Source organism: Pelodiscus sinensis, chromosome 6 (genome assembly GCF_052426305.1).
Source record: "Pelodiscus sinensis isolate ZL-2025 chromosome 6, ASM5242630v1, whole genome shotgun sequence".
Lineage (NCBI taxonomy): Eukaryota > Metazoa > Chordata > Testudines > Trionychidae > Pelodiscus > Pelodiscus sinensis.
In genome coordinates, this window is record NC_143057.1 from 28452878 (window position 1) to 28475418 (window position 22541).

General features: G+C 38.6%; 1 protein-coding gene across 4 annotated transcripts in view; it reads right to left on the reverse strand.

Moving 5' to 3' along the window:
• KDM4C (lysine demethylase 4C) overlaps positions 1-22541 on the reverse strand; it is a 397703-nt gene that overhangs the window by 42325 nt on the left and 332837 nt on the right. For all 4 annotated transcript variants that reach the window (XM_075931603.2, XM_075931602.2, XM_075931604.2 and 1 more), the window contains 2 exons: positions 13864-14049; positions 417-587 (listed from right to left, as the gene is read on the reverse strand). In XM_075931603.2, coding sequence (XP_075787718.2) covers positions 417-587; positions 13864-14049 — 357 coding nt within the window. The remainder of the gene's footprint in view (positions 1-416; positions 588-13863; positions 14050-22541) is intronic.

Genomic DNA, 22541 nt, shown 5'->3' on the forward strand with positions numbered 1-22541 from the left:
CAGAACAGATTCCTGAGAGCCATTCTTCCCATTACAAACTGGACAATAGGATTTTTCAATTCAGCAAGGAATGTCATTGTGTTATCTCTCAGAGACAGATCAGAATATGTGGAATTCCCATTCTTATATTGTTTATTAAACACACATTTCTTATTTAATTAAAAGACTTTGGAAGATTAGTTTTGAATAATTTGGTCAAATGGTGGATACTAATTAGAACAACCAAGGTTGGGAGGCCCATTAGAAAATAATATTTCAGTGCAGTATAAATAACAAACATGAATTGAATATTAAGTCAGTTATCTCCTTTAAAGGTGAAAAGAGATATTCCCAAGGATTTAGTTCTTTTAGCTATGGAATATACTCTTATTTATTAAAAAAGAACAAAAAGAACAAATATCTTAGAAAATACTTACTACAATATCTTCAGGGAATGTGTCCCGACTGAAGGAACCATCATCAAACATGACTTCATAGAAGACTTGAGTTGTCACTCCTATCACTCTGCAACTATAATATCGTGTGTTCCTATGTTTCGTGATGACAGTCTGCCCAACAGTGACGGCCTTCTCACATGCTTTGGTTCTCTTGAAAACAAGAATTTAACAAACTGTAATAAAATATACTCACCACCTAGTTTATCAGAACTACATCGTCACTTGATAAAACAGTGCTAATCATGGCTCTCAGCTTACCAAGAAATCTTGAAATGCAAAATATTTCCTTACTACAATAATCAAATATTATGTGACATACAAATTTTCATTTTATTAGCCAAAGAATTATAGCCACACAAGTTCACAAAAGGAGAATAATTTAAGCATAACAATTTTGGGACCATTCAGAAATTTTATTTACCACTATGTGAAAGCCTTCTTATCTTCAGCACTGGCAGCCATCAGACATGGTCAGCAAAGCTTTTCCAGTAGAATTTTACTGAAAGGCACTTCTTAACCGTTGGGTTTATGTTTGGATTTTCATAATTTTGTACTTAATATTTTGCTCACTGGGATGAATGACATCAACAGATACCTCATTTTTTAAGAGTGGTCAACAGTCATACAACAGGATGCTTCAGTAACTCAGAAAGTATCATGCAGAACACACACTTTAAAACTGCAGATGGTGTTATGAAGTAGGTCAGTCATAATCGTTTATTTTCATGGTTACGCTCTAATTTCTGCAAAAATAGCTATGACCTTTAGAAGCGTAGCTGGGGTGTATTCAAAGGTCAAATTATGTAAAGATTCTACCTCAACTAAGGGCGTTATACTCCTATTTAAAAAAAAAACCAAACCCATAACACAGCAAATGGTTTCAGTTGTACATGATGCAGAAAATTGTGCACACCACTTCCCAACTAATGCATCCCAGTGTGCCTCCCACTTGCACAGTGAGCTCCACCATCTGGAGAAGTAAATTTGAGACTTTCTCATCATAAGACGACATCCTATGGCAGTACACTGGCTGTAAATCATTTCATATTGGTTGCTATGTTAGTGTGGTAAAATGTACTGTCTCTCTGGCAACTGCAGGGCCTCTGAACTTTTCTGACAACAGGAGATGCTAAAAAGCACTGCATGATTCATATAGCATATCTGTGTTAGTGAAATGTTTTGAATCAGAAATATTTACTTAAGCATCTTGAAATATGGTACAGCTTATGCTAAGTTAAGTACCCAAATTCCTGCAACTTTTTCAACTATCTGTAACCTTTGAAGCAGTAAAGTTCTTCAATAAATGCAATAATCTTGAAAGAAAGTACCTGTGAAAGTCTCCAAACTAATATGACTATAAAGTTGTCAGCATGCTTATCAGAAATTAGTTATGATCAGTGCCCAGTTTTTATTAAATTTTTACATTTTATTTTAAAGTAATTCCCACAGACTTTTTAAAAACAAACATGGGCCAAATTTTGAAATATTTCTTTTGCTTTGCAATTTGACACATTACCAATTTCTTGCACCACGTTACAGAAATAATATTTCTCAAATTTTTTTATGTCTAAAAATTGAAGGCAAACAAATATAAATGAGCTCTATGCATCTGAAGTCTCTCAGTGCTAATGTCCTAGTTATGTGTTTGCAGGCAATTTCTCTGAGTACAACTGTGTCGATGAAAACAAAGGATCAGACTGAGGCCTTCTCATAAAGTTACACCCAATCATATTTCTACAGCATTTTCAAGATTACCTGGAAATAATATTTCTTTTATAATTATATACTATTTGATAGCTGTTTAAACAGTCATCATTACTATAATATTTAACAATATCATTAAGCCTAAACACAGCCTTGAGAAATGAACCAAGAACTAATTTGGTACTACAAGTTACCATCACATAGGTCCCTCTACTGGTTAACATCAGATATCATCTTTATGGCTGACCTTGAACAATGTTTCCTCAGCTCTCGCCCCCTAATATCCTACTTTACTTACGCTACATCAATGACATCTTCATCATATGGACCCACAGAAAAGACACTCTTGAAGAATTCCACAAGGTTTTCAACAACTTCCACCCTACTATCAACCTCAGCTTGGACCAGTCCGCAAGGGAAATCCACTTCCTGGGCACTGCAGTACAGTTAAATAATGGACACATTTCCACCACCCTATATCAGAAACCTACCGACCACTACACTTACCTTGATGCTTCCAGCTTCCACCCCAGACACATTTTTCAGTCGATTGTATACAGCCAAGCCCTACAATACAACCGGATTTGTTCCAACCCCACAGACAGAGACAATCACCTACAGGATCTTTACAGAGCATCCCTAAAACTGAAATAGCCACGTGGGGAAGTGAAAAAACAAATTGACAGAGCCAAAAAAAAAACCCCCCCAGAAATGAACTACTTCAAGACAGACCCAAAAGAGAAAATAACAGAACTCCTCTTGTTGTTACCTATAGTCCACAACTCAGACCCCTCCAACGCATTATACACAATCTATAACCCATCTTGGAAAATGATCTCTCACTCTCAGAGGCCTTAGGAGAAAAACCTATTCTTGCTTTCAGACAATCCCCTAACCTGAAACATATACTTTCTGATAACCATGCCACACAACCACATCATAAGCCTCCAGGAACACAGCCCTGCAACCAAAAAAGATGCCAACTCTGCCCACATATCTACACTGACAAATTCATCACTGGAGCTAACAACATAAGCCACAAAATCAAAGGGTTATTTGACTGCACATCTAGTAATTTGATCTATGCCATCAAATGTCAACAGTGCCCCACTAGTATATATATTGGACAAACTAGATGGTCTCTGCGGGAAAGAATCAATGGACACAAATTGGATATGTGTAAAGCAGTGGTCCCCAATGCGGTGCCTGCAGGCGCCATGATGCCCGCCGGGCCATTTCTGTGCGCCTGCCGAGTTATCGGGGCCGGCCCCGCCCCCGGGTACACTGCGCATGGACTGTGCCAGCCTCTGGGCACGCAGCATATGGGTGGCGCCGGCCCCGGGCGCGCAGCACATGAGCATTTATGTGGCCCCACCCCTAGGTGCGTGGCGCAAAGGCTGTGACGGCCCTAGGCGTGCAGCACATGGGTGGCCCCGCCCCCGGGTGCGCAGCACATGGGCTGTGCTGGTCCTGGGCATATGGGCTTCCCCACCCCTAGGCGCGTGGCACAGGAGTGGCACCAGCCGTGGGCACGTGGCACATGGGCGGTGCCGGCTCCTGGGTGTGTGGCGCATGGGCGGCCCCGCTCCTGGGCACACAGCTCAGGAGCGGCGCCAACCCCAGGAGTGCGGCACATGGGTGGTGCCGGCACTGGGCGCACAGAGTATGGGTGGGTCCGCCCTGGGCATGTGCGTGGCCCTGCCCCTGGGCGCATGTATGGCCCTGTCCCCGGGTGCCCAGCTTGTGAGCAGTCCCGCCCCTGGCAGCCCAAAAAGGTTAGGGACCACTGATGTAAAGGGATCACACATAAGCCTGTTGGTGAACATTTGTGCTTGCCTAACCACAGTTTAGCCACCTGCAGGTGGCTGTCTTGTCACAAGCCAGCTCCACAAGCCAGATTCACAGGGAAGGGTTGGAATGCCAGTTCATCCACAAATTCAATTCACATGTTAATGGATTCAATCATGATATGGGCTGGCTAGGACACTACCTATTTAATAACCACTGAAGATGCTAACAGCTCTCTGAGTGGTATCCCTTCCTCTCTTAGCAATCTATCTATTGACTTTGATTTTTATCTGCTTAGGTTTAAGTACCCATTCTCCAGATACTTAATTATGCTCTGTATCATATCTCTCTTCCTTTTTTCTTTTTCTCCTCCCTTCCCTTCCTCTCTCCTATTTATTACAAGTTTTCATATCCCAAACTCATAACTCGGGTCATCTGAAGAAGTGGGCTATGCCCACGAAAGCTCATGATACCATCTACATGTTTTGTTAGTCTATAAAGTGCTACCAGACCATTTGTTGTTTTTTTCTGTAACAGACTAACGCAGCTAACCCCTGAAGCATCAGATATCATTGTTATGCCAAATCTTGACTATATAAAAATCCAGGTGTTTGTCTCTTAAAAAATTTCATCCCCCATTTATTGAAATATCTTCAGAAATAGGAAGTCCTAATTGAATTATCTATGTGAGTGAAGCAGAAGTTTCTGGCGGATATATAAATCCAACAGGAAGTAAACCTAATACAAGTATAAAATATCTTACAAGTATGAAGATGGGGCTACATAAACAAGAAACAAGATTGCTTTGTTATTAAGAATATTCACATTGGTGTAGTGGTAAAATATTCACAAAATAAACTCCACAACTCAATCCCCCCCACTCCAGGCAGAAAACCAAATATATGAGGAAAAATAAAAACCCCTCAAACCATCAAAAACCCAAATGCATCCTGGCTCAAGGGGTAGGAGTTTGGTTTTCCAATATGCTATTTTGGTAGGATTTTTGATTTATTTTGCAGAAAAATATATTGACAAGCACACTGTGTAATTGATTGCCTGTCCCAGAAAACATTTCCTGTCAGAAAAGCCTAAGAACTTATTGATGTTAAGAATGTCATTTTTGATCAGAAAGGACAGTTGTTATGCAAGGGGCTTTATCAGATTAAAGCAACAGCCATGGTATCTTTCAGGTTATTGTTAAAACTGTGGTTCAGCAAGTGTGTTTTTTCTTCAACATAACCCAAGCCAAGGATGAACTAAGAAAGCAGTAGAAACAGAGAAAACTAAAACAAATGCAAAATACATGATTCTGTTAACTTACAAATGGGATTCATTATGGTAGAAGTTCTTGCCCTTTATTTGTGACATTGGTGTAACACTGGCAAAACAAATGCCATTTTATGCCAAGAACCCCATGCCTCACTTGGGAACTGAAACATATAGCTGGAATCAATCTGAGTCATCTGGGGAAAGAATAAAAAGCTCTAACAAGGAAGATCTGTATCTTTATGTTGCATGGACTCTGAGGGGCAAGAACACTAAACAGAAGCAAAAGATCGCCAGTGCTTAGTTTGTGTTAGCCCTAAGGGTGTGTCTAGACTACATGCCTCCGTCGATGGAGGCATGTAGATTAGACAGACAGGCAAAGGGAAATGAAGCCACGATTTAAATAATCGCGGCTTCATTTAAATTTACATGGCTGCCGCGCTGAGCTGACAAACAGCTGATTAGCTGTTTGTCGGGTCCGCGCGCTAGTCTGGACGCGCCGTGCCGACCTGGGATGAGGTTTACAGGGGATGTCGATAAAAGCCTTTCATTTCGACAGGGGAGCGTCCAGACTAGCGCCCGGAGCCGACAAACAGCTGGTCAGCTGTTTGTCGGCTCAGTGCGGCAGCCATGTAAATTTAAATGAAGCCGCGATTATTTAAATCGCGGCTTCATTTCCCTTTTTCGAATACACAAATCTACATGCCTCCGTTGATGGAGGCATGTAGTTTAGACGTACCCTAAAAGACCTATATAGCTTGCTTATACTTTTAGAAGCTTATTGAAACTCATTTGCATGTAGACATATTTACCTACTTTAACCTTGTAAATAACTCAATTCTTTCATTTTCCTAGGTAAAAATATCTTTGTAGGATTGGCTACAAGCATTGTCTTTGTTGTGAGATCTACAATCAATTGATCTGGGCTAAGTGACTGGTTCTTTGCAACTGAGAGTAATCTAAATATCCCTATTTTTTTCTTCCACTACTTCATCTGAGGAAGTGGGTCTGGCCCACGACAACTCATCATCTAATAAACCATCTTGTTAGTCTTTAAAGTGCTACATAGTCCTGTATTTTGCTTCAGTTACACCAGACTAACACGGCTGCATTTCTATTACTATTCTAAATATCCCTATGATCTTCAGTGTAAGATGGGCTTACATGGGTGCCAAGACAGACGGAGCATCCAGGAAGAATGACTGTAATTTCTTGTCAACGCTGTTACAGAGCCTGATGTGTTTACACTTGATGATTGGCTGGTGAAATCTAAGTACAGAACTCACAATATTTGGGATTTATTCTCTGTTTCCTAGCAGGCTACTCTGAAGATGGTACCGACACCCCCTTAAGTCACTGCAGGACAACTTGAAAACTAGCCGGAAAACATTTGCTCTAAAAAGTTCAAGGTCATATTAATAATGGAGGATCATGAATGATCTAAGACTTATTTGGTTTATTTCACCCTGTCAATTTTACCCCTAGAACTACAGTCCTAATGTGAAAGCTGTTGAACAGGACGCTCCAGCTCTCCTGTTACTGCAACTCTCCATTAGGTTTGTACTGCAGGAGCATCACGGGAGACAGAACAGACGATCTGGACCGTCATTATGGTGGAACTGTTGCTAAATTTATATTCTGTTTTCACTTAAAGCAGAAGTTCAACTTGTTCATTATAGAGAAAAAATAAAGTGTATGTGCTGTAAAGTTTAGCACAGTCAAGAGTAAAACCTGAATTTTCTGGGGAGTTTGAAAAAAATTAATTAGTTTTAAAGTTCTAACAGCATGCCTCACTCAAAAAACTCACCATCAATCTCCGGATTTTTTTGGGCTGCCCTAGCTGAAACCCTAAGAGACAAAGCGAGTTTGGTGGGCTCTCTGGCGTTATGTGATAGTTACAAAAACAAATAAAAAGTAATTAAAAAATACTACCATTCTTCATCTTAAATGATTCCTTAAGTGTGGCACTTAGCTTATGGTGAACAAAACTTAAGACAATTAAGTAGCTGCTGGTTTGTCGAAGACTAAGAGCTCTTTGAGACTGTTTCAAGAACAGTATCTTCAACATATGACCGGCTACTGTTCTGAGCATCCTATACTTCATGAAAGTGTCCAGCCAGCTCAGGAGTGCCTGGTTTTGATGACAGCAACAGATGCTAATGTTGCAAATCCTGTTTTTCATGAAGATGATCAGCCAGTGCAGGATCAAGTGTGATTTTTCAAAACAGCAGGAAGTCTGGTCTGCTTCTGGTGGAGGGGAATTTGGATGAGGAGGACTAGCTCGTAGGAAAATGTTTTTCCCCTACAACATTTTTTGACAAACGAAAAATCATTCTCCCAAAGTTTTTCTATAATTTTTTTAAAAATTTTCATCTAAACACTGAAAAACAAAATGTTATGAGTTTTGTTAACTGAAAACCAGAAGTATTTAGTAATCAAAAACTGAAACATTTCAGTCAGTCAGGTAACATCTTTTGGATTTACTGAAAATTGTTACTCGTCTGGATTCAATTTTTAAATTTCTATTGTTTTCAACATCAAACTCAGTTTTTCAATTTACCACTCCCCCAATTTGTGAAAATCAACATTTACCACAGACATTTCCATTTCGAGAAAAAAACCATTTACCATAAAAAACTTGAATGAAAAACTTCTGCTTAGCTCTACTGGCATCTTTATATGGGCAATAAAGGTATATTATGTCATCCAAGGTGTCTGGTGGTTGTTCTAGTAGTGAAGTGTACGTATGTCTCTAAGTGAAGGAGTATTTCTATATTTAGAGGCTTTTCATTTCTTTGCTTTTATGGTTTTGAACTAGATATGTTATAGTACAATGGAATCTTAGCTTATACACAGCATTGTAAGTTTGTATATTTATATACATAAAAGTCAACCACATACATATGATGGTAGATGAAATTTCTGTATTTCTCTCATGACTGCATTTGTTTACACACACACACACACACACACACACACACACACACACACACACACACACACAAATCTGGAGTGGATCCTCTCGGTCCCACTTTCTTCCAACTTTACGATAAATTCAAGAATCAACATTCCCTCAGGTCCAAAGAAACACAGTCTACCAGGAAAAGAACCTATAAACCACTACAAGCCTCCTGAGGAAAAGCAGGGCAGAAACCATGCTTGCAGACTATACAACATGCTCCTCCCGCCCACTACAGGGCCAAATTACCAGGCATCGTGGGAGGGAGGCCATAGCGGTATACCTAATTTATCATGAGGAAGGCTAGTACAAATCATGTACCCCAAATGCCAAGATTGCAACTATGGCTTATGAAGGAGACCAAAGTACGAGGTTCCTTATCCCCTTTCTTTTCTTCTTGCACCTCCACAGAAGGTTTATACAACATAAACATTAGTATATTTTTCACTTCCATAGATGTATACTTAATTGCCCATCCAAATTTTACATTTTTAGGGACTGATTCTACATTTCAAGCCCATTTAACATTCATTGATTCAATGGGATCTTCAGTTAGACATAATATGAAGATCAAACTCACAATAACTAGTTCTCCTGAGCTAGGAGGATTCTATTGTCTGAAACTTTGGAGAACTGCATGGACAGACTAGTTAGTGTGTTTTTCTCCCCATTTAACATTTTTAAATACCGTATGTGATTCTCAATCATTCCAGATTATTTTATCCCGTTTGGGAGTCTGATTTGTCTGGCATATCCCAATTTTCACCTCACTTAAAAACTACTTGTTTTCAAAATAAGACCTAAAAGTATTAAACTGGTAGAGCTAAAGAAACTTTGCTTACCTTTCCATACCATATATTTATAAAATAAACTGACTGGAATATAAATATCATACTTACATTTCAGTGTGATACTTAAGTCTGTTTTTCACTTATGAGCCTTATCTGAAGGCAGAGTTCCAGGTAATAGGGCTGACGACCAAGCCCAACTACCCAGGCTGAGGCATGTAACTTTAACTTTGTGGGGCTCCCTGTGGTATGGGGCCCTGGTTAATTGTCCTGCTTGCCACCCCTAATGCCAGCCCTGCACTTGCAACTCCTCTAAACACATCCCACAATTCCCCCCTTCCCCTAAAGTCACAACACACAGGTTGAGAAACACTGATCTAGATTAATTGTGTTCCCCCTGGAAGACATCTTGCCTATTCCAGAGATACATGAATCCCTGGCTGAGACCACTGTTTTAAAGAAATCCAAAAAGGCTGGTTATCTTTATTTAGACCATACTTATTTCTGAGGTCTGAAGAGGAATAGCTATTATTTTCCATTAAATCAGTATGTCCATCAAAAATATTGCCGGATGATTGTTGCAATGGTCTTTTTTCTAATCTAAATTCCTAAAGGAATCTTAACCACAAAAATGAGTCGGGTGAGGCTTTTCTGCTTTTTATACTCACATGAATAATGTAAAAGATTACTAAGTCAATTGTTCAGACATCTAAACTTTCACAGCAATGATGGGAACTCCCTATGCAATGATCTTTTCAAATATGCATATGTAAAATACATTGCTTCTATGAAAAAATATGAAACGACTAAGTCGGTGCACAAAATATACTTTGCTACAAAGAGAACAGGTGTCTGCATGTGTCCCTCTTTAAGTATGCAGTTACCCAATCTAAATGATGAAATATCTGCTTGCACACCTAAATGAGCATCCATACGTTTTTGACAGGCCCAGTATTAGAGTTTATCTTTGAAAATTTGGCTAATAAAGAAAAAGATGCAGTACAACATTTAAAAGTTCAGTATGCAATAAAATTAAATTACATTTGAAACACTATATAGTATTTCCCTACCAACCCTCTCCATCTCTATTTAGCATAACATGCAAGCCAAATTTGCCAATAGTTGATATTAACAGTGTAATTTAGAAAGAAATAACCATGACAATTCAGAAAGACAATGACCCCAGGTCAGAAAGGTTTATGAAGAGACTACATTGATTAAAGTGATAAATAATTTGCAGTGGATGGAGACTGTATGCCTCCATTTTAGGCAGGGGTGGGGAACCTTTCTTTAGTCCCTTTGAGGGCCACACGGAAGAAAAGGAAAAAAACACCACACACATCACACACATCACCAAACCCCCCCCCAAAACCTCACTCACTTTATTCCAAGTGAGAAGATTTGCTGTGGACCAAATCAATTTAAACAGGGACCTGGATCCAGGTTCCTCACCTCTGCCTAGAGGTATATATTAAAATTATGCAGTAATGTGGGTATGCGTGTATGTGCACGCATGTATAAGCATCCACACACAGGAGTGAATAAGCTATTGTCAAGTAATCTCTCTAAGTTAGAGATTACAATACTACATTAGATAATAGTAATAATCACGCCCTGTCCTCCAATCATAAAAAAAATCTTCTTTTTCTTTCAACCTTGACCTAGGTATTACAAATAATTCTTATAATGCATTTTGGGACCTTAGTCAGCAACTTTATTAAGATAACCGTGGCTAATTATTGTTTTATTTTCTCCATGAGCAGAGATAATGGCATCTTGCCATATGTGTGGTTTGTTGAATATCTGTACAGATTTGCTCTATTCTGTTTAAAATTGAAAAACTAATTTAAAAATTCAGATCTCATTGTTTAATTATTTTGCTTTCAAACAATACAATGTAAGTTACAGTGATGGACAAACAACAAAGGTTAATTACAAACAAAGACGTGCTGTTTTCCAAATGGCAAAAAGTAATGTATTCTCAACATGAAAGGATAGCTAATAGAAAGGACAAAGGTCTAATAGGAAAATTAATGCTGAACAAACTTCTGAAAGTTTGGACATTTGATTAAATTAATTACCCAAAAGGTAGGGTATTAATCAATGCATATACAAATGAACGTCAATGTACTCTGTCTCAAAATCATGTTAAAATTATACAAAAAAAGGCTCTCATAACATTTCTGAATTTGGGTTCTATAAAGGATACTCAAGAATAGACTTTCTTTCCCTGTTGTTTTTGGTTCCGGCAACAAAAAATAAGCCAACCAACCCAAACTTCTTCTTGAAAGATATATTGTTGGCTCTGAGTTTTGGGAGAGGCTGGATTGATTTTGTTTATTGTGTTGAGTGCTGTACAAACACAGAAGATTATTCCTTCCCTGGCAGGCTTACAATCTAGAGAGGGGGGGAAACGCATATAAGAATGTGCTGTGCTTTGTTAGAGTGGCTGTTTACTCTGGATGTCTCAGTACCAGCAAGGCTCAAACAAATTAGATGGAATTCAGAAAAAAAACTGACTAAGGAGAAGCAAGGACTGACTTCAAAAAAATAAGTATAAAAATACCAATCAACTGAAGCTGCCAAAGGAAAGAAACCTCAGGCAGTGCAAAAATTGGAGGGCCATTCAGTTGCAATTGAGAATACTACTGGTGTCAGACGAGGACGTCTTAAGTCACCCATGATCTTTTTAATGATAGTGGATTGGGTAATGAGAAAAATTACAGAAAAATCAAGAAGGATACAATAAACTTTCACACAGAAGGTTCTCTCATATCCCCCTGCCCATGCATAATTATTAGGCTTGAAAATCAATACTAACTAAAGTAAAACCATGAGAATCAACAAAAAATAAGAAACACCAATAACACTTTCTGGTTCTGGTACTGAAGAGTTTCAATTTTCACGTATCTTGGCTATACTGTAAGTACAACAAGTGGGCGAGACAATCATATTAAAGGCAAAACAGCAAAAGCCAGACATGTTGTCATGACTCTAAAGCTGATTTGGAGAAACAAAAATATTATTCTCCAAAATAAAGTTTGAATATGTAACACCATTGTAAAAATCAGTCTTACTATATGACACTGAAGCTTTGAGACTTGCTAAGGTATTACTATCTGAACTACAAGTTTTCATAATCAGCTGCCTTAGACAAATCCTCAATATCAGATGGACAGAAAAAAAAATACAAATGAACTCTGGAGGAGGACAAAACAGAAACTAAGATGACAGGAAATTTCAGAACAAAAATGGTGATGGCTAGGACACACATGGAGGAAAGACCCAAATAACACAATAGGTCCAGTGCAAGATATGAAGGACTGACAAAAGCGAACATAGAAAATGCACAATAGAAGCAGAACTGAAAGTAAACATAATGACATGGGAAGAAGCTAAGACCGTAGCAAGACACCAGCAAAGTTTGAAGGCAGTGGGAAATGTTCTATGTTCTGCAGGGACTACAGACTGTAAGTGAAGGACTGATGATAGGAAAAGGCCATGATAACAAAACAGTTATAGAAAAATTATGAAATTACGGTACTAAGATGAATGGTGATAGGAATACACTGGCTGTTCAAAGAGTTGTATGTCATTCAACGAAAGGAATTGATAAGCATGGTATAGGAGCTATAAATAGAAGTAATAGAATGAAATTGATAAAAGGAGTATTCAGACTAGACCACAGAAAAATCTTCCTGACAAAGAGTTCTATTTGTTTGCAGAACACAGTCTCCCACGGGAAATGATGGAAGTCTCATTGGTTGAGACACTGGAGAACTGTTCTGAAAGTGTTCTGCAAGGCCAGTCTTGTATACACTGGGGATGGACTAAACTAATGGATCATGAATCCCGAGAGTGTCAAGGAAAGCACTCAGAGGGTTTGTGTGGTACTGAAAATGTTATTACAATCTAAAGCAAACCAAATCTTGCTCTTCCACTTCTACACACCCTTCTGCAGTGAGGTCAAGTATTCTCAGTCAACTTCCCAAAACAGATTATATGGACGTATTATTGCTAGCAATGACACATTTTGAACTCTTACTTTCATAATGAATATAAAGGGGAAAGGTTGTAAAAAAAATTGCCTTTGAATGAGGGGTCATCAACATGAAAAGGCTGAAAAATACTGGATTAAATTAATGTTTTCCATCCCTAGATTCTATTATGTATTTCTTCTGTATGAACTATGTTAAATAATAATTCAAATATAATTTAAAAATACAGACTCTTAATCATCTCTCACTAGAAGTGACAGAAATAAAGTGGAACAAAATGCAATAAGATCTACAAGACAGTTAGTGACAATATTGTGAATGGAGTATATATCAAAGCTAACATTAAAGGTTCTTTCTCAGAACTGATGAGATCTTCTGGCACTGTAACAAAGAATATGGACTTTTTCTCATTTTTGCATAACTATTGTCAATCAGTACTGCAATTTTGGAAGGATATTTGCAAGATTTTATTCGGGCTGCTAAAGAAGTATAATATATGTACAACATTTATACTGGATATTTATAATATTTAAACTGGATTTTTGTAATAAATGCAGGTATTTGTACTACTCTTAAAATTAAAAAAAATTTACTGTGTTTTACTGATTTACTGTGGTGGTGAATCCAGACATATAGTAATGGTCCTAAAGGAAAAGTATGGCAGGCCCAACCATTGTTTGAGTATAAGCAGTTCTTTCAGACCCAGATGTAAGGAGAAATTGTGACGATCCAATGCCCTGCTATACATTAAAAGACCATAGATGGAGCAATCCTTTAGACATAACCCATTTATAGCTTCTTTCTTTGCTCTTTCCGAGTCAGCTAAGTAAATTCCTACCTTAACTACAATTTTAAAAAGGAAAGACTATTCACACCATATTTTATTTTAAAGAGAAAGAGAATATGAAAAAGAAAACCCTTACCACATTTTGATTGATTTTGTGTCTGAAACATGTGATGTAGACAACATAAGGCCAGTCATCAGGCTCCATCAGCACCCCGGCAGCATGGGCACAGGTAACATGGAAGGACGCTGGACAACGCCCATAAGAACACTGTATGCAGGCACCGGAAATTTTCTTCATTCTCTGTCTGCAGAAGACACATTTCTGTATGAATAAAACAGAACAGAATGTCAACTAAAGTACTGTAACTTAGCTAATTTTCATAAACACTGGCATTTTACATGTCACAAACTGAGGCAGACTGAAAAAGAACAAACTTTTCTGAATTGCAAACCTTGCAATATGCTGTGACATTTTTGTCACATTTTTGTCTTTCTTTAGGGACATACAAAGAGTTAATGAGTTGGGTGCCATAGTGGGGATTCTGATATGTAGCTGATTATTATTATTCATTTTCAGTCTAAAACCCAGACACTGCTCTGCAAATCAACCCCTACTCCCAAATCGAGAATCTGCTAATTCATAATTCTTCAAAAATAATTAGTGTGCAAGACAACAATAAAACTAAAATATGTGCACTATGCTAAGTTCCTATGTGTTTAACATAGGTATTGTGAGATGGGAGAAATGAAACGCATAGCCTCTGTCTTGCTGAATAAAACAATTTGCCTATCAAGTCTGGTATCCTGCTGCTAGAAACAGAAAATAACCAATATGTCAGATGGAGAAATATTCCATTCATGTGCATTGCCAATGGTGTAATATTGGGCATATAGCTCTCTCCTGCTTACATTCATCATATTTTATATAAAAAAGAAATGTTATTGATGTTCATAATACTTTCAAATCCACCCATACTATTTTACCCAGTGACCTTGACTGAAGCGAATTCCACAATCTGAGTATATGGAGTTGACATACTGACTCCTTTCTTCGCTCTAAATTTACCAATAGCTTTCACAAAACAACTCTCTAATGTGTCGTCAGTGAATTTCACCAACTCACTATCGTATGATGGGATTACCTTGAACTTACATAACGGTCACAGCAAAGGCTGCCAATGTGGTGAAGTTGTTGGTTCCCATCACCCTTTTCAAGTAAAGCTAGAGTACAAAGCATGAGCGGCTTATGGAAGTGAATCCACAATGTTCAGTGTCTCATCGGACTAAAACAATTGTAAAATTAAAACTTTGGTCTTGTAAACCTTTCATCCAAAAATTTCAAAAATGCTTTATACACATTAACCATCCCTTGAGGGCAAGTATTATTATTCCCATTGAAAGAACAATACAGATACAGTAAGAGGGAAACAGATATAGAAAGGTTAATTGACTTTCCCAGGCCAGCACAGTGATGGGATCTTCTGAGGGGGCCAGCTCCAGGCAGAGGCAAGGTCTCCTACTGGCTGCGAAAGAGCACTTCCTTGAGTGGCACGAGGGCCGTGCGGAGCCCTACCGCTGCACAGGGAAGTGCTCTTCTGCAGCTGGGAAGAGACCCTGTCCCTGCCTGGCTGAGAGGTGGGGCAGGACACGCCTCTCCCAACAGGTGCAGCGGGAGGGAAGGTGCTGTGCAGTGTATCCCAGCCCCGGCCTTCTGAACTGGTAGGGCAGCAGCACTGGGCTAGATGAGAGCGGCAGGGCTAGTACTGGGGGGCTCTGGAGGCTGAACTAGTAGTGGGAGGCTATGGGGGCAGGGCTGGCACGGAGGGGCTGGAACTGGGGGAGGATCTGGGGGAGTTGGGTGCAGTGGGGCTCTGGAAATAGGAGGCTGGTACTGGGGGGGTCTGGTGGTGGGGGCTCTAAGGGTCAGGGGGCTGGCACAGAGGCATTTGGAATGGGAGGGCTGGCACTGGAGGCGCTGAGGGTGGGAGGCTGACACTGGAGGCTGGGTGCAGGGGAATCCGGGGTCAGTGGCTGGTGCTAGGAAGTAGTGGAGGGGTGGCAGGCTCTAGGGGTTAGGGCTGGCATTGGAGGCTCCGGGGGCTGGGCTTTTGGCAGACCCGTAGTGTTATATTTGCATATTCATCATTCATATAATTAATATGTAAATATGTGAATAAAATCCAAAAGTTTGTGAATGGGTTTGCCAGTCCCCAGTAACAAAAAGGTTGGGAACCACCGTTATTATTGATGAAACTCTCTTTAAAAAAAAGCAGCAGCTCAAGGAAGAAATCTGGCATTTTTGCCCAAATGATTAACATTTGGCAAAGTTCTAAGCAACTGGACAAAGGGTCCGGTTCTGACGTTATTCCGAAATAACAAAGAGCGTGTCTACAATGCAAGCCATTATTTCAAAATCACGGTGAGGTGAGGCTTCTTACTCCAACTCCTGTATTTCATGAGGAATAAGGGAAGTTGAAGGAAAAGTGTTCTTCCTTCGACTTCCTGCTCTATAGACAGTGCCAAAAACTAAATTAAGCTATTTTAACTTAAGCTATGCAATTGACATAGCTGAAGTTGCGTAGCTTAATTCAACTTCTGCCCTGCTGTGTAGACGTGCCTTTACAGACTAACACAGCTACCCCTCAGAGACTTATGAAAAAGCTTATTGTATTACTAACATTGTATCCACTTTATTGCTGAATCAAGAGAAGGTATGTATTAAACCAATTAACTCCAAGGACACACTTATCTCTGGTGGCACACTATTATTTTTCTTGCAGGTACTAAAAGGGATCAGACATAAGATTAGGAAGAAAAAGGACCATTACTGTATGCCCTGGGAAAGATGATCTATTTTGTTCTGAACCTATGACATACAAAACCAATTCATATTCTAAGGGATGAAATCTCTCTCAGAAGGCATAACTGAAAAGCACTAAGGCTGATATAGAGCTAAATATGATACATTTCTTATGATTCCGAAGATGCCATGTCCTTTGAATTATAGTCACCCCTAGATAATTCCGATACTGCTCAGCCTCAAGATGGCAGACACACACTACGGCTGTGCTTGGGGGTAGGAGGGAATTACACACCTATGAGCCAGAAAGTTACAGCCATTGTAGACTTTATAACCATTAAAACACAAATTAACCATATCCAATGTCAAAATATATTTGGAAATATCCTTAAAACAAACTCTACTGAGCTTTCAAGCAGTATTTTTCTTATTTTGTCTATTGGTCAATTTAGATCCTCATCAATGAGGATGGTTTGTGTGCACACACAGTGTAATTGACATTTACTCCAAGAAAGCCAATCCTTCAAAGCTTAGTAAAATTTTTCTGAAAAGATTCTTGTTTCACCTCACACTAGGGGGGAAGAAGTCTATGCTTGCCCTTTTCCTGGCAAAGATTACTTCCTCTGTGCTAATTCAGCTGTACCAGGCTGGCACATGGTGTACAGGTGAACAGTCAGTATAGGGGAGTAAGAAAATGCCTTACTCATAGTTGCTGACTTCTCATTTTTCCAGAGGGTGCTCAACCCCGCCCCAGGCCACTGCAAGCACCCTTCCCATACCACCCTCTCCCTCAAGTCCTGCTTCACCTCACCCTGCTTCTTCCCCACCTCCTCCCCCACACTCCCAGAGCTTAAATGTGGCAAATCAGCTGGAAGCTCTGAGAGTGTGGAGGGAAGACTTCATAAGCGCAGGGCTGCCCACATGCAAGAAGCACGGGTGGAGGTGGCAGAGGAGGGAGTTTGGTGCTGGTGGGTGCTCCACATGCACTAACTTTTCCCCCATGGGTGCTCCAGACCTGGAGCACCCATGGGGTTGGCACCTATGGCCTTACTTCCCCATATTTTCTCTGCAGAGGCCTACAGGGCAAGCAATAATCTTGTCCTCACTGTGCAGGAATTTGAAAATTCTTCTGAAGTTTGATGATATTTACAGTACTGGTCTCTCTCACCTTTTGGAACTGGTGGATTAAAAGGGTAATCCCAAAATCGGCTAGAGTGATAAATCAGAGATTACATCAGATTTAAAGATATATGCCTGAGAAAATCAGATACAGCATATTATAAAGTATATAGTAGTAATCTCCAAAGTTGTGAGAAAATTAAGCAATTGAAACTAAAGTTAAACTGAGCATAAGAACATGGAGCTGATGAAAAATGATAAAAAATAACGGATTTGCACCAAGTATTTCAAATTCAGATTCCTCATCAACACAATGAACCTCTGCATTTTCAGTTTGTGAAAAATAACATGTTTACTGAAATGCATTGATGCTGACTTAGCATTCATTTGATAGCTATAGTAATTTACCAGCCTGATGTTCACAGAAGGGTAAACTAAGGCTGTTCTTATCTGGCAAAGCACATTCAGTTTTCTTAGGTACCCCTGAAGAATAGCATTATGATTTAATGTTTGCTAGATATATTTACAAAGCAGAAAGGATTGAAGAAAGTGGCTGAGGATCAATCAGAAATCCAGCTGCAATGCCAAATAAAGAATACATAAAATTGTTTATATAACTGTAGATTAAGACTATAGAAGAGAATAATACATTAATATTTGACTGAAATTTTAAAGATGCTTCTGTTTGCCCTCAAAACAAAAAGTGTTTTGATGCCAACTGATTTCATATTCGTAGAACAATTCTCTAATACCAAAAGATTCCACATACACAAAGTGAATGGCTTTAAAAGTATGGCCTTCAGTAGGGGTAGAAAGACCCCAGTATTTTTCAGAACAAAGCTTGCTGATTGTTTACATAATGAATTTTGTGCATCCTTATATAAAAAATTGACACTGCTTCCCACAAAGAGATTAATATTTACAAAATAAAATACCAGTCTCTAGCAGAATCATGAATTAAAACCAGTAGCATTGCTCTCTGAAGGTAAGGACTTACAGATAAGCGGAGATTGAGGGGTTTATAAAAATAATGATTTGGATTATTAATTTTCCCAAACATTTCTATGCCTTAGCAAGAAGCATCAATTTACAAAATGAAATTTACTGCATAATATTATAAAACTTACAAAACAAATCTATGTTAAGGGAAGAGAGAGAGAGAGAGAGAGAGAGAGAGAGAGAGAGAGAGAGAGAGAATGGGCTTCTCTCCAATAATCAATCCAGTTTGTCTTATATTGACTCCAATCACAGTGCTTCCTGAGATCCTCTGAGATAAATGGAAGTAACTTCTGTGGATTTTTAAACAAATATTCTTGCAGTTTGGTACAACTTGATGAATTCTGAAAACAATAAACTGTTCCTTCCAAAAGAATTTTGTTTAAGTCACCACTGTCAGGGATGATTAGAAAAGAGGCAAGATCATCCAAAACAGAGAAATTTCCCATTGTTGCTGGCAGAATTTTAAAAGGGGGCTTGCATGATCTCCCACAGAACTCATATAGCAGGCTGAGATCAGTACTACTGACCTTCATTTACATAATCTGGCCAGCATATTCACAAATACACAAGTGTTTTATATTCCTTATACAGAGATGTACAAAATCTTTGATAAGTTCTATATAAATAGTATATGTTAAAGCACTGCCAAATACCAAAAGGAAAACCTACACTTTTCTACAAGCAGAATCACAACATTTAGAGTTTATTTATTTATGGTAGCCTGACAATGAACACAAATCACCTACTTTCTACCAAACGCAATCTATACCAGGGACTTCTGTAAGAAAGCACTCTGTCATTACCACCTGTATCCCTTGCTTACTTCCTACTTCGTTTACTTACTGAAATATGAATATGTGTCTGTGAGTCATCACTTTATAAGGAAAGGGTTATTATTTCAGCTTAATTTTAGTCTCCTATATACCATTTATTTTTTACTACAGGATAAACTAAATTTGTTTGGTAGATGTGGCTTTGAAACACTAAATTTGCCTTTCCTGCTTCAGTATTTCATTTTCATTTTCTTCCTTCCATTTCAGCATCACACTATACAAATGAATTGAAGATTACACTAAAAGGTGACTTTAAAATTAGCATCATGCCTGCATTAGGTGCAACCTGCAAGTATCACAAAATGAAAGCCTAAAATGATTTACTTGTGTGCCAATGGAGTATATTCAAAGCAAGGCAAATAAGGGGGTCTGGCAAGAAGCTGTCTTTTAACATTCTTCAGGAAGAAAGTTTATTTATTAAAGGGCTTCTTTTTAATCAACATACAAGCTCCATGTGTGATAAATTCAAATTTTGTATAAAAGCAGAATACATCCAGGGGACCAGGCCACTTTGGTACTTAATGGGTGGGGGTGATGACAAAAGAACCAGATTATGCATCAGTTCAGTGCATCCCTGATATAGTCAGCACCAGAGTGGTGGCTGGGGAGCACAGGACTGAATTAAAGCTGTCTTCTATCTAGGACTCCCACTTAGTCTGTTAGAAATTAAAGGAGCACTTCCTAACACTTCTCAAAGGTGGTGGAGATACTTCTTGTAACTTTTGGGTTTGAATCATTCCTGTAGTGAAGGGATCCTGGGACCATCCTGGACGTGTAAAATCTGGCATGGAGTCCTTATGAAAAATAAATGCTTTCTATGGCTACATTGTTTTCCCAGGACATTTTTGGACTGCAACTGCACTATTTAAATAAATCACTGGTCTCTCTCTCTCTCTCTCTCTCTCACACACACACACACACACACACACACACGAAAGCAGTTTAAACTAGATCTTCTGAGATGCAGCACTGAAAGGATTACATTCTTAGCAATATCCTGCAAGCAATTTACTTTACTGGGAAAAAATGCAAAGAAATTCTTTATCACAAAATAGGTACCTGCATCTCTTAACCAATATATTTCCCATCCTTCTGAGAACAGCTAGCCTGTGGGTTGATATCAATAAGCTATGAAGATAAACATTTTCTTTTATCCCTACAAAAATTCAAGAGAGATAATTTAAATTAAAAAGTCACCATCACCACCAACACAGGTGGAAACTGTCCTGACACAGAGACAGTAGCATTGAAGACCTGCATGTCAAAATATTTAGAAGCAGGAATCTTGTCAAGCTTGACCAGAAACCTCTGACGATGATACAAGTACTTGTATCAAAATTTCATCTACCCTGAGGCTTGCCCACTGGCATGACAGCAATGTGCTGCCTTGTGTCTTAAAACATGGAAATGGGAATGAACTTGAGTCCCTGTGCTCTGGGCAAGAAGAGGTCATGGCCAATTACATAGGTGAATGCACTTTGCCTCTGGGAAGGAAAATGTTAGCAATGTGGAATACACTGGCAATGGCTGGGGAACACAGCTGCTTGTCTGCGTATTCTCTATCAAAGAGGGCTATTGTGGGCAGAACATTATACGATATGAGAGGGACAGCCACAGTTTAGTGAGCTTGTGTCACTAGCCAAGAATCACCTGGCTCAAGTTAGTGTAGAGGAGGCCAATTTAAAGTCACAGCTGTGCTAATAACAATGTCCATATGAGTACAGATATCAAATCCAGGGAGGAAAGGGATATTCCAGTACAAAGTGGAAAAGTTATTTAAAAACAAAGAATTTTGGGGGAAAATATTTAAACAAGTTCTGTATTTCAGTCTATTAGGAAACCCTGAGAGTTAAAAAGCGTATGGGACCATTTAACTTAAAGAGAAATGTGCAGTGTTCAGCAAAAAGCCAAAATCTACTTTTAACTAGAGTCAAACTTTAATGTGATACCTCAGTAGAGCATTGTGCTATTTGAACAGGCTAGAATGATAAGGCAGAGTAGCAAAGTTATGGCATCCCCTAAAGGCACATTAAAATGCTTTATTAAGTGTAAAAAGTTCAACAATTCCAAAACGAACTTATCTGTAGCATCTCAAATAAGTGTTTTCCAAGCTTTTCCATCCACTCTTTCCTTAAAGTCCACACAATAAATACTCAGAAAAATCTGAGCCTGTTGCAGAACAAGGTGATGTGTGTCTTACAGTTCTAAGCCATTATGAACATTTGTCAAATCACTTCCCTCAAATTTAAATGTATTAACTGTTACTTGTATTGCAAAAAAATTACATTAAACTACAGACAGAAAAAATTAAAGCCTAATGTTTAAAAAGTTCAATATTTCTAGAGTCTCTCTCCACCTTTTGCTTTTCCCCCCAATTGTTTTTTACCTGAAAGACCAAAAAGGAAAAAAGAACACTACAAGGATTTTATTATGACCAAGCAAACAAAAGTCCCTTTGCCTCAGAAATCTCATAAAATTATCATCTTTATTGCATAAACCTGAAAGTATGTAGATCTCAGCACAAGTTCCAAAAAGTTCCAACTTTGCCATGGAAACAATAGTCTTATTTCAAAATAATACTGCTCCTCGCTGTGGACTACTGGCATGAAAGCTCCCAATCCTAGCTCATTGACAACCTTGTGGGGCGGACAGATGAGGCATGGAAAATATTTTAAATTAGTTCATTTATCATGTTGAGACATAGGAAGAGACTATCAATTTCTCACATTTACAGAAAAGAAAGGAACAGAGGGAAAGACAGCAATTTTTATGCAAAATTATTCTAGTTAAACTGAATCCTTCAGACTGTACAATATGGAATACATTTTTATTTTCTTATTATACGTGTTGCATATGCACACATTTTAATTTGAGAAGTTATATGAAGAGCAAATGTAAGCAACATTCAGCAAATATTTTAATTGTCTTTTGTTTTGTTTAAATAGTTCCTTTTTCTGGAAATAAACCTTTTTGTTAAATATGCACAGGTTTTGAATTAATGGTTAATGGTTCATCAGGATAAAAACAATTCTTAGCTAAAATTAAGTACTCTTTAAATATCAG